The 13,752-nt window shown below is 49.2% G+C and overlaps 1 protein-coding gene across 3 annotated transcripts in view; it reads right to left on the bottom strand.

The window, feature by feature from the left end:
* Positions 1–13,752, bottom strand: part of LOC137535552 (zinc finger protein 268-like) — a 166,549-nt gene that overhangs the window by 78,911 nt on the left and 73,886 nt on the right. The window contains exon 2 of one of the 3 annotated variants that reach the window (XM_068257384.1): positions 2,232–3,303. In XM_068257384.1, the coding sequence (XP_068113485.1) occupies positions 2,232–3,303 (1,072 nt within the window). Of the gene's footprint in view, positions 1–1,823; positions 3,304–13,752 lie in introns of those variants that run through there. The other 2 variants (XM_068257383.1, XM_068257382.1) reach the window with 2 other exon arrangements.

Here is a 13,752-nt window from a genome sequence, read left to right as displayed (position 1 = left end):
TGCAGGTATAGGAAGCGTTTCATTGCTGTAATAGCCAGTAAAGGATTTTCTACTGATTATTGAGAAGGGTATGAATGATTTTGGATTGGACACTTTTTGCGTGTGTGTGTGTGTGTGTGTGTGTGTGTCTGTGAGTGTGTGTGTGTGTGTGTGTGTGTGTGTGTGTGTGTGTGTGTGTGTGTGTGTGTGTGTGTGTGTGTGTGTGTGTGTGTGTGTGTACGTCCTTCTCAAAAAATTAGCATATTGTGATAAAGTTCATTATTTTCTGTAATGTACTGATAAACATTAGACTTTCATATATTTCAGATTCATTACACACAACTGAAGTAGTTCAAGCCTTTGATTGTTTTAATATTGATGATTTTGGCATACAGCTCATAAAAACCCAAAATTCCGATCTAAAAAAATTAGCATATTTCATCCGACCAATAAAAGAAAAGTGTTTTTAAAACAAAAAAAGTCAACCTTCAAATAATTATGTTCAGTTATGCACTCAATACTTGGTCGGGAATCCTTTTGAAGAAATGACTGCTTCAATACGGCGTGGCATGGAGGCAATCAGCCTGTGGCACTGCTCAGGTGTTATGGAGGCCCAGGATGCTTCGATAGCGTCCTTAAGCTCATCCAGAGTGTTGGGTCTTGCGTCTCTCAACTTTCTCTTCACAATATCCCACAGATTCTCTATGGGGATCAGGTCTGGAGAGTTGGCAGGCCAATTGAGCACAGTAATACCATGGTCAGTAAACCATTTACCAGTGGTTTTGGCACTGTGAGCAGGTGCCAGGTCGTGCTGAAAAATGAAATCTTCATCTGCATAAAGCTTTTCAGCAGATGGAAGCATGAAGTGCTCCAAAATCTCCTGATAGCTGGCTGCATTGACCCTGCCCTTGATAAAACACAGTGGACCAACACCTGCAGCTGACATGGCACCCCAGACCATCACTGACTGTGGGTACTTGACACTGGACTTCAGGCGTTTTGGCATTTCCCTCTCCCCAGTCTTCCTCCAGACTCTTGCACCTTGATTTCCGAATGACATGTAAATGTTGCTTTCATCCAAAAAAAGTACTTTGGATTACTGAGCAACAGTCCAGTGCTGCTTCTCTGTAGCCCAGGTCAGGCGCTTCTGCCGCTGTTTCTGGTTCAAAAGTGGCTTGACCTGGGGAATGCGGCACCTGTAGCCCATTTCCTGCACACGCCTGTACACGGTGGCTCTGGATGTTTCTACTCCAGACTCAGTCCACTGCTTCCGCAGGTCCCCCAAGGTCTGGAATCGGTCCTTCTCCACAATCTTCCTCAGGGTCCTGTCACCTCTTCTCGTTGTTCAGCGTTTTCTGCCACACTTTTTCCTTCCCACAGATTTCCCACTGAGGTGCCTTGATACAGCACTCTGGGAACATCCTATTCGTTCAGAAATTTCTTTCTATGTCTTACCCTCTTGCTTGAGGGTGTCAATGATGGCCTTCTGGACAGCAGTCAGGTCGGCAGTCTTACCCATGATTGCGGTTAATGAACCAGGCTGGGAGTTTTTAAAAGCCTCAGGAATCTTTTGCAGGTGTTTAGAGTTAATTAGTTGATTCAGAGGATTAGGTTAATAGCTCGTTTGGAGAACCTTTTCATGATATGCTAATTTTTTGAGATAGGAATTTTGGGTTTTCATGAGCTGTATGCCAAAATCATCAACATTAAAACAATAAAAGGCTTGAACTACTTCAGTTGTGTGTAATGAATCTAAAATATATGAAAGTCTAATGTTTATCAGTACATTACAGAAAATAATGAACTTTATTCACAATATGCTAATTTTTTGAGAAGGCCCTGTATATATATTAATTATAGGAGACGGGCAGAGAGGGGACCTTAGTAATAGCAGTAGTAGTTGTCACTGACTGTTGTCGTCGCACAATATATGGTAGCATAGTGTACAACCAGCCAACGCCACAACCTAGAAAATGTCAGACGTACGCTGGGGACCAACGCCTACAAACGTCTGGAATAGCAAGCAACTGCTGGAGGAGTCGGAGGAGTTTTATATAGACAGCCAAAGAGCAGCAACAATCTAATGCACTGACCAGCATGAGAGTCCTCGGGAATCAGCGTAAAATGCTGCCATGTAAAAAGAAACACAAACATTACAAAAGAACAATTATGGCCAAAACATTTCCCACACTCAGTACACACATCGGGCTTCTTATCAGTGTGACATCTCATGTCTCATAAGGCTTCGTTTCTCTCCAAAACATTTCCCACACTCAGCACATGAATAGGGCTTCTCACCAGTGTGAGATCTCTCATGTGTGACAAGGCTTCCTTTCTGTCCAAAACATTTCCCACACTCAGCACATGAATAGGGCTTCTCACCAGTGTGACATCTCTCATGTTTGACAAGGTCGGATTTCAGTCCAAAACGTTTCCCACACTCTGCACATGAATAGGGCTTCTCACCAGTGTGAGTTCTCTCATGCGTGACAAGGTGTATTTTACGTCCAAAACATTTCCCACACTCAGCACATGAATAGGGCTTTACACCAGTGTGAGATCTCTCATGTTTGACAAGGTCGGATTTCAGTCCAAAACGTTTCCCACACTCTGCACATGAATAGGGTTTCACACCAGTGTGAGATCTCTCATGTACAACAAGCTCTGATTTCCGTCCAAAACATTTCCCACACTCAGCACATGAATAGGGCTTCACACCAGTGTGAATTCTCTCATGTATGACAAGGCATGATTTCTGTCCAAAACATTTTCCACACTCAGCACATGAAAATGGCTTTTCACCAGTGTGAGATCTCTCATGTATGACAAGGTGTGATTTCTGTCCAAAACATTTCCCACACTCAGCACATGAAAAAGGCTTCTCATCAGTGTGAGATCTCTCATGACTGACAAGATGTGATTTCTGCTTAAAACATTTCCCACACTCAGCACATGAATAGGGCTTCTCACCAGTGTGAGATCTCTCATGTCTGACAAGGTTTGATTTCTGTCCAAAACATTTCCCACACTCAGCACATGAATAGGGCTTCTCACCAGTGTGATATCTCTCATGTTTGACAAGCTGTGATTTCCATACATAACACTTCCCACATGTGGAACAAGAATAAGATCCTCCAGCAGGGGGAGAGCTGTGCTGGGTATGAGGCCCCTCGGGGTTAGACAGGTGAGGGGAGTCTGGGGGAATATTTGGGGTCACCAGGATATCTGCAGGAGACTCTTGTCCAGTGACATCATCATCCGTTGTACAGTCTGTGGATACAGAGAGACGAGTCTCTGAGAGGTTCCTGATGCCGGGACTCCGCGCTGCAAATAGAGAAACATCATCACTTCCTGTTAGAGACTTCTGAGGGGAGGAGCAATTATCATTAGGGAGGGTCAGTGAGCTGCTGATAATTCCAAGTTGATGCAAAGATGATGCAGATTGGAAATGGGCCAGATGCAGTAACTGCATAACTCTGCATATAATTATAATATAATTTGCACCATCTCAGAGTTATGGGCATGTCACTGACCATCGCTAGTTATCAGCCTGATAGAGAACTGCAGAAGGTTGTGCTCATAACAGGCTGCAAATAACACGAGAATAACTGTGCGTGCAAATTTTCTGCATACAATTTGCATTATATTTGCATACAAGTACAGAGTTACCTACATCTCTTTGACCTCCCTACACATAAAGCATTGGCCATACATGGAAAGCAGGGAATTGTAGAGCTTGATCTTGATCAGAATGCACTAGTACTTTCAGCACCGGGGACAGTGTATTCACCATTATTTTTGTGAAGACCTTTAGATCTATATTTAATAGAGAAATAGGTCTGTAGCTTGAGCAGGAAGCAGAATCCTTCCCTTCCTTTATAATCACTGAGATATGGGAGGCTAGCAATTCATGTCCAAATTTACCACAAATCCACCCTCTATACATAAGGAAGTCAATGCCCTTCACCAAAAGGGTTCTAATATATCTCTGTATTCTCTATTATAGTCTAAAGAGAAGCCATCGGGTCCAGGAGCTTTCCTCCTTGACATTTGCCCCACAGCCTCAAATAATTCCTCCGCTGTAATTAATACTTCCATACTAACCTCTAAAGGGCCAAGTCTCCTCATGCCTGAGGCTTCCTCCATTCCCTCCTCCTCCCCCGCTTCCCATCCCCCACCTCCTGGGACATCTTCTTCTATTTTGCATAGTTTGCTAGAGTAGGAACCGAACATCCTAGTCAGTGACTCATTTCCATGATGTTTCTGACCATGTGGGTCGCAGAGAAAAGGGACGTAGTTAGATGTCTGTTGCTGTTTCAGGGTTCTGGCCAACAGCCCCCCCCCCCCCCCTTCTTATTGCCAAATTCATAAAAGCTCCTCTTACATCTGGTGGCAGCGTATTTTGCCTTTGTAAAAAGGATATTATTAAGTTTTTCCCTTTTCCTCGTAAGCTCTCCCAACATCTCCTTACTCAGTGTATTTTTATGTAAGAGTTCCAATTTCTCAATTTCTGTTACACAGGTCATTACCTCTCTTTCTCGCTCCTTCTCCAGCCAACTACCTTCTCTGATCAAAGTCCCTCTTATCACCGCTTTGTGAGCTTCCCAGACCAATAAGGAGGAGGGGAGGGTGGGGGGGAGCACCCTCCTTATTATTCTCTTTAAAGTTGCGTACACACGCACTTCAAAAGGAAACGACGGGTCCGCCGGACCCTCCCGCTGGGCGGTCTTTAGCCGACAGTATGCACGTGTGGATCGCTCAGAAACAGCCTTATCAGTCCGCCGACAGCACGTACACACGCGTATTCTGTCGGCTAAAGACCGCCCAGTGGGAGGGTCCGCCGGACCCGTCGTTTCCTTTTGTAGTTCGTGTGTACACACCTTAAAGTATACCTTCAATTCACTTGCTATCCTCCCAGCTATCTCTTCATTTCTCAGGAGTGAGCGGTTTAGACTCCAACTCCATGGTCCATTCCTTATTATTTTCCGTCCTATATGTAACTTGATAGATGAATGATCCGAGATCAGGGCAGTTTCTATCTTAGTTTCATCTTCTTCCGAAAGTAAATTATGAGAAATCAAAAAATAGTCTATGCGGGAGGAGGAGTTACGAGGGGAGGAATAGAACGTATAATCTCTCATTGAGGGGTGTTGGATACGCCAAATATCGATTAGTTGTCGTTTTATGAGAGCACGTTTAACCCTTTGTATGGCTCCCTTTGTGAGAGCGGATCTCCCTGCAGAGGAATCCATAGAGGGATCCAATACTAAATTTACATCACCCACTATCACTATTGATCCCTCAGAGAAATCAACCAACCTATTCAAAATCTGCTCCAGAAACCCCGCCTGACCCGAGTTAGAGGCATAGACTACCCCCAGCGTCATCCTACGAGAATTCCCTTTACCAACAAATATCTTCCTTGTGTGTCTCCACGTACCTCCGCCTCTTCAAGCCTAACATTAATGGCCAGTACTATCGCTACCCCCCCTACTCCTTACCTCCGCCTCTTCAAGCCTAACATTACTGGCCAGTACTATAGCTACCACCCGACTCCTTGTGCGTCTCCACTTACCTCCGCCTCTTCAAGCCTAACATTACTGGCCAGTACTATCGCTACCCCCCTACTCCTTGTGTGTCTCCACTTACCTCCGCCTCTCCAAGCCTAACATTACTGGCCAGTACTATCACTACCCCCCTACTCCTTGTGTGTCTCCACGTACCTCCGCCTCTTCAAGCCTAACATTACTGGCCAGAACTATCGCTACCCCCCTACTCCTTGTGTGTCTCCACTTACCTCCGCCTCTTCAAGCCTAACATTACTGGCCAGTACTATCGCTACCCCCCTACTCCTTGTGTGTCTCCACTTACCTCCGCCTCTTCAAGCCTAACATTACTGGCCAGTACTATCGCTACCCCCTACTCCTTGTGCGTCTCCACTTACCTCCGCCTCTCCAAGCCTAACATTACTGGCCAGTACTATCGCTACCCCCCTACTCCTTGTATGTCTCCACTTACCTCCGCCTCTTCAAGCCTAACATTACTGGCCAGTACTATCGCTACCCCCCTACTCCTTGTGTGTCTCCACTTACCTCCGCCTCTTCAAGCCTAACATTACTGGCCAGTACTATCGCTACCCCCCTACTCCTTGTGTGTCTCCACGTACCTCCGCCTCTCCAAGCCTAACATTACTGGCCAGTACTATCGCTACCCCCCTACTCCTTGTGTGTCTCCACGTACCTCCGCCTCTTCAAGCCTAACATTACTGGCCAGAACTATCGCTACCCCCCTACTCCTTGCGTGTCTCCACTTACCTCCGCCTCTTCAAGCCTAACATTACTGGCCAGTACTATCGCTACCCCCCTACTCCTTGTGTGTCTCCACTTACCTCCGCCTCTTCAAGCCTAACATTACTGGCCAGTACTATCGCTACCCCCCTACTCCTTGTGTGTCTCCACTTACCTCCGCCTCTTCAAGCCTAACATTACTGGCCAGTACTATCGCTACCCCCCTACTCCTTGTGTGTCTCCACTTACCTCCGCCTCTTCAAGCCTAACATTACTGGCCAGTACTATAGCTACCCCCCTACTCCTTGTGTGTCTCCACGTACCTCCGCCTCTTCAAGCCTAACATTACTGGCCAGTACTATCGCTACCCCCCTACTCCTTGTGTCTCCACTTACCTCCGCCTCTCCAAGCCTAACATTACTGGCCAGTACTATCGCTACCCCCCTACTCCTTGTGTGTCTCCACTTACCTCCGCCTCTCCAAGCCTAACATTACTGGCCAGTACTATCCCTACCCCCCTACTCCTTGTGTGTCTCCACTTACCTACGCCTCTCCAAGCCTAACATTACTGGCCAGTACTATCACTACCCCCCTACTCCTTGTGTGTCTCCACTTACCTCCGCCGCTTCAAGCCTAACATTACTGGCCAGCACTATCGCTACCCCCCTACTCCTTGTGCGTCTCCACTTACCTCCGCCTCTTCAAGCCTAACATTACTGGCCAGTACTATCGCTACCCCCCTACTCCTTGTGTGTCTCCACTTACCTCCGCCTCTTCAAGCCTAACATTACTGGCCAGTACTATCGCTACCCCCCCTACTCCTTGTGTGTCTCCACTTACCTCCGCCTCTCCAAGCCTAACATTACTGGCCAGTACTATCGCTACCCCCCTACTCCTTGTGCGTCTCCACTTACCTCCGCCTCTCCAAGCCTAACATTACTGGCCAGTACTATCGCTACCCCCCTACTCCTTGTGCGTCTCCACATACCTCCACCTCTTCAAGCCTAACATTACTGGCCAGCACTATCGCTACCCCCCTACTCCTTGTGTGTCTCCACTTACCTCCGCCTCTCCAAGCCTAACATTACTGGCCAGAACTATCGCTACCCCCCTACTCCTTGTGTGTCTCCACTTACCTCCGCCTCTTCAAGCCTAACATTACTGGCCAGTACTATCGCTACCCCCCTACTCCTTGTGTGTCTCCACTTACCTCCGCCTCTTCAAGCCTAACATTACTGGCCAGTACTATCGCTACCCCCCTACTCCTCGTGTGTCTCCACTTACCTCCGCCTCTTCAAGCCTAACATTACTGGCCAGTACTATCGCTACCCCCCTACTCCTTGTGTGTCCCCACGTACCTCCGCCTCTTCAAGCCTAACATTACTGGCCAGTACTATCACTACCCCCCTACTCCTTGTGTGTTTCCACTTACCTCCACCTCTTCAAGCCTAACATTACTGGCCAGTACTATCGCTACCTCCCTACTCCTTGTGTGTCTCCATTTACCTCCACCTCTTCAAGCCTAACATTACTGGCCAGTACTATCGCTACCCCCCTACTCCTTGTGTGTCTCCACTTACCTCCACCTCTTCAAGCCTAACATTACTGGCCAGTACTATCGCTACCCCCCGACTCCTTGTGCGTCTCCACTTACCTCCGCCTCTTCAAGCCTAACATTACTGGCCAGTACTATCGCTACCCCCCTACTCCTTGTGTGTCTCCACTTACCTCCGCCTCTTCAAGCCTAACATTACTGGCCAGTACTATCGCTACCCCCCTACTCCTTGTGTGTCTCCACTTACCTCCGCCTCTTCAAACCTAACATTACTGGCCAGTACTATCGCTACCCCCCACTCCATGTGTGTCTCCACTTACCTCCGCCTCTTCAAGCCTAACATTACTGGCCAGTACTATCGCTACCCCCTACTCCTTGTGCGTCTCCACTTACCTCCGCCTCTTCAAGCCTAACATCACTGGCCAGTACTATCACTACCCCCCTACTCCTTGTGTGTCTCCACTTACCTCCGCCTCTTCAAGCCTAACATTACTGGCCAGTACTATCACTACCCCCCTACTCCTTGTGTGTCTCCACTTACCTCCGCCTCTTCAAGCCTAACATTACTGGCCAGTACTATCACTACCCCCCTACTCCTTGTGTGTCTCCACTTACCTCCGCCTCTCCAAGCCTAACATTACTGGCCAGTACTATCGCTACCCCCTACTCCTTGTGTGTCTCCACTTACCTCCGCCTCTCCAAGCCTAACATTACTGGCCAGTACTATCGCTACCCCCTACTCCTTGTGCGTCTCCACTTACCTCCGCCTCTCCAAGCCTAACATTACAGGCCAGTACTATCGCTACCCCCCTACTCCTTGTGCGTCTCCACTTACCTCCGCCTCTTCAAGCCTAACATTACTGGCCAGTACTATCACTACCCCCCCTACTCCTTGTGTGTCTCCACTTACCTCCGCCTCTTCAAGCCTAACATTACTGACCAGTACTATCGCTACCCCCGATAGTGGATGTCGGCCACTTACCCCTATACTGGGATATTGGAGCATGCTTCTCCTGTGTAGAGGGTCTATACCTCTCCATCTGAGGGCTTTCTGCCCCACTGGAGGTTGAGGTTGAGTCATCATAACGGAGTCTGCTCCGCACCCGCTCACGGGACAGGTCCTCTCTATCCTTCCTCTCCATCTTTCCTCTCTCTCCACTGCCTCCCCCCACAGATTATCCCTCCTTGAAGAAACAAGACAATCCTTTCTACAAGTCTCTCCTTTACTTCTTCCTGGGCCTCTAAATTACCTTCATCAGGTCCAGGGAAATGGGCCAGGCGTTTCCTCTTACAATAACACAGCATGCAGAGATATAATACAGTTTTATTCACATCAAAGCCTTTAAGGCAAATTATTTCTTTCCTCAGTTGCTATCCCCCTATACTCACACCCTTATTATCTTACTTACCAGCAATTCCCACCCCTCCCTCCTGATCTGGGGGCAGTGATCTGCCCTCATTGTAATCCCTCACTTACCCTCCTATTCCCCTGCATTCACAAACTTACTATTTACATGCTAATCTCCCCAGGGGGCAATGAAGCGCCCCACACCCACCCGCCTCCCCCCATGTCCCCCTCGTGGGTCTCTTTTCCTTTGGTTTGTAGGTCGAGGGAGGAACTAAGTGCACCCCCGAGTCATGACTAGACTCCCTCCCTCCTCTACCCCCCTCACCCCCGAGTGTACATCTATTCTGAAAATCACCCGGCACTTCCTGTCTCACATTTTTGCGTATTTCTTCACGTGAAAACCATCGACAGACTTAACCCTTTACATTTCCCCTTTTTTCCCCCTCTTTACATCTCTTCCAATACTTCCAATCTCTGGTGAGTATAACAGATGAATATTGCAATCAGTGCCGTGCTATTTAAACCCTTAGAATTTTTTATTCCAACAACCTTTATTTTCCCCTCTTTGCCCGGGCACCGGGGTGGGGGGCGCCAATCGCCCACCCCCGATGCCCGGCCAAACCACCCCTCTCCCCCCACTCTCCCCCTGAGGAGTCAGGCAGTGGGCGCAGGGTAGTAAAGCAAGCCTGACATACTGAGGTGATGGGAGGAGTCAGGCAGTGGGTGCAGGGCACTAAAGCAAGCCTGACATACTGAGGTGATGGGAGGAGTCAGGCAGTGGGTGCAGGGCACTAAAGCAAGCCTGACATACTGAGGTGATGGGAGGAGTCAGGCAGTGAGTACAGGGTAGTAAAGCAAGCCTGCCATACCTAGGTGATGGGAGGAGTCAGGCAGTGGGTGCAGGGCACTAAAGCAAGCCTGACATACTGAGGTGATGGGAGGAGTCAGGCAGTGGGGGCAGAGTAGTAAAGCAAACCTGCCATACCTAGGTGATGGGAGGAGTCAGGCAGTGGGTGCAGGGCACTAAAGCAAGCCTGACATACTGAGGTGATGGGAGGAGTCAGGCAGTAGGTGCAGGGTAGTAAAGCAAGCCTGACATACTGAGGTGATGGGAGGAGTCAGGCAGTGGGTGCAGGGCACTAAAGCAAGCCTGTCATACTGAGGTGATGGGAGGAGTCAGGCAGTGGGTGCAGGGCACTAAAGCAAGCCTGACATACTGAGGTGATGAGAGGATTTAGGCAGTGGGTGCAGGGTAGTAAAGCAAGCCTGACATACTGAGGTGATGGGAGGAGTCAGGCAGTGGGTGCAGGGCACTAAAGCAAGCCTGTCATACTGAGGTGATGGGAGGAGACAGGCAGTGGGTGCAGGGTAGTAAAGTGAGCCTGTGAGCCATTTCACACTGGTGGCAGCATTGCTTTATACCCATGCTTGTGGGTGTTTAAACCCAGAGCTGCATACTCACATAGAGATGATGTCACTATACTCCGCCTCTGGGTCTAAGGCTGTGCGCCTCATCGCACATCCTGACGAAGCTCACAAGGGGGCGGGCAGAATGCGTCGTTGGGCGGGTTCAAATCGCACAGCCAGTGCGGCGGCAGCAGAAGCAGCGTTTGTAGGTGGTAAGAGCGTCTCCCCCCTGAATGAGCACGGCAGTGCAGGACGGGTAGCGCTGATACGCTGACCATCAGAAAAGCCAGCGATACCATTACACATAAGTTGATGTGGGTGATCCTGGAGGAGGCGGAATCCGGAGGTATACCAGACGGAAGCCACAGGAGTTCCACAGGATTGGTGAGACTTATACATGCTGGCATATGCTGCTTTACGCTTGCAAGCTGAAGACCTCATCATTTTTCACTGAACCTGCACTAGCTCCCTCCACCTCTCTGAAGATTGGATGAATTGGTACTACCCGAAGGGGTGTATGAGTGCAGAATGTGTGGTGGTGCACCACCATATTATGGGTGTCAGGTCCGAGCATTCCTAGATGAGAAGTTTCCTGGAAAGTGGATTGGTCGTTGTGGGCCAGAGGAATGGCCCCTAAGGTCTCCCGATCTGACCCCCTCAGTCTTTTATCTTTGGGGTAATCGGAAGGCAATTGTCTATGCTGTGAAGATACCTGAAACTACGGATACTGGAAGCCTGTGCAGGGATTTCTCCTGCGGTGTTGCTATCAGTGTGTGAAGAGTGGGAGAAGAGGGTACGGATACTGGAAGCCCGTGCTAGCATTTCTCCTGCGGTGTTGCTATCAGTGGGTGAAGAGTGGGAGAAGAGGGTACGGATACTGGAAGCCTGTGCTAGCATTTCTCCTGCGGTGTTGCTATCAGTGGGTGAAGAGTGAGAGAAGAGGGTACGGATACTGGAAGCCTGTGCTAGCATTTCTCCTGCGGTGTTGCTATCAGTGTGTGAGGAGTGGGAGGAGAGGGTACGGATACTGGAAGCCTGTGCTGGCATTTCTCCTGCGGTGTTGCTATCAGTGTGTGAAGAGTGGGAGAAGAGGGTACGGATACTGGAAGCCTGTGCTAGCATTTCTCCTGCGGTGTTGCCATCAGTGTGTGAAGAGTGGGAGAAGAGGGTACGGATACTGGAAGCCTGTGCTGGCATTTCTCCTGCAGTGTTGCTATCAGTGGGTGAAGAGTGGGAGAAGAGGGTACGGATACTGGAAGCCTGTGCTAGCATTTCTCCTGCAGTGTTGCTATCAGTGGGTGAAGAGTGGGAGAAGAGGGTACAGATACTGGAAGCCTGTGCTGGCATTTCTCCTGCAGTGTTGCTATCAGTGGGTGAAGAGTGGGAAAAGAGGGTACGAATACTGGAAGCCTGTGCTAGCATTTCTCCTGCGGTGTTGCTATCAGTGTGTGAAGAGTGGGAGAAGAGGGTACGGATACTGGAAGCCTGTGCTAGCATTTCTCCTGCAGTGTTGCTATCAGTGTGTGAAGAGTGGGAGAAGAGGGTACGGATACTGGAAGCCTGTGCTGGCATTTCTCCTGCGGTGTTGCTATCAGTGTGTGAAGAATGGGAGAAGAGGGTACGGATACTGGAAGCCTGTGCTAGCATTTCTCCTGCGGTGTTGCTATCAGTGTGTGAGGAGTGGGAGAAGAGGGTACAGATACTGGAAGCCTGTGCTAGCATTTCTCCTGCAGTGTTGCTATCAGTGTGTGAAGAGTGGGAGAAGAGGGTACGGATACTGGGAGCCTGTGCTAGCATTTCTCCTGCAGTGTTGCTATCAGTGTGTGAAGAGTGGGAGAAGAGGGTACGGATACTGGAAGCCTGTGCTGGCATTTCTCCTGCGGTGTTGCTATCAGTGGGTGAGGAGTGGGAGAAGAGGGTACGGATACTGGAAGCCTGTGCTGGCATTTCTCCTGCGGTGTTGCTATCAGTGGGTGAGGAGTGTGAGAAGAGGGTACGGATACTGGAAGCCTGTGCTAGCATTTCTCCTGCGGTGTTGCTATCAGTGGGTGAGGAGTGGGAGAAGAGGGTACGGATACTGGAAGCCTGTGCTAGCATTTCTCCTGCGGTGTTGCTATCAGTGGGTGAGGAGTGGGAGAAGAGGGTACGGATACTGGAAGCCTGTGCTGGCATTTCTCCTGCGGTGCTGCTATCAGTGTGTGAAGAGTGGGAGAAGAGGGTACGGATAATGGAAGCCTGTGCTGGCATTTCTCCTGCGGTGTTGCTATCAGTGTGTGAAGAGTGGGAGAAGAGGGTACGGATAATGGAAGCCTGTGCTAGCATTTCTCCTGCGGTGTTGCTATCAGTGGGTGAGGAGTGGGAGAAGAGGGTACGGATACTGGAAGCCTGTGCTGGCATTTCTCCTGCGGTGCTGCTATCAGTGTGTGAAGAGTGGGAGAAGAGGGTACGGATACTGGAAGCCTGTGCTGGCATTTCTCCTGCGGTGCTGCTATCAGTGTGTGAAGAGTGGGAGAAGAGGGTACGGATAATGGAAGCCTGTGCTAGCATTTCTCCTGCGGTGTTGCTATCAGTGTGTGAGGAGTGGGAGGAGAGGATACGGATACTGGAAGCCTGTGCTAGCATTTCTCTTGCGGTGTTGCTATCAGTGTGTGAAGAGTGGGAGAAGAGGGTACGGATACTGGAAGCCTGTGCTAGCATTTCTCCTGCGGTGTTGCTATCAGTGGGTGAAGAGTGGGAGAAGAGGGTACAGATACTGGAAGCCTGTGCTGGCATTTCTCCTGCGGTGTTGCTATCAGTGGGTGAAGAGTGGGAGAAGAGGGTACGGATACTGGAAGCCTGTGCAGGGATTTCTCCTGCAGTGTTGCTATCAGTGTGTGAAGAGTGGGAGAAGAGGGTTGCATTGACAATCCAACACAATGGGCAGCACATTGAACACATTTTATAAGTGGTCAGAAACTTGTAAATAACTCATGAAAGAATAAAGTTACGGTAAAGCCAAGCCCACCATTGTTTTTCTTGTGAAATTCCCAATACGTTTGATGTGTCACATGACCCTCTTCCTATCGAAAAAACAAAAGTTGGATTCAAAATGGCCGCCATGGTCACCACCCATCTTGAAAAGTTTTCCCCCCCTCACATATACTAATGTGTCGCAAACAAGAAGTTAATATCACCAA

Source organism: Hyperolius riggenbachi, chromosome 10, assembly GCF_040937935.1.
Source record: "Hyperolius riggenbachi isolate aHypRig1 chromosome 10, aHypRig1.pri, whole genome shotgun sequence".
NCBI classification, from domain to species: domain Eukaryota; kingdom Metazoa; phylum Chordata; class Amphibia; order Anura; family Hyperoliidae; genus Hyperolius; species Hyperolius riggenbachi.
Note: the sequence above shows the minus strand (reverse complement) of the source record. Positions and strands in the feature narration are given on the sequence as shown.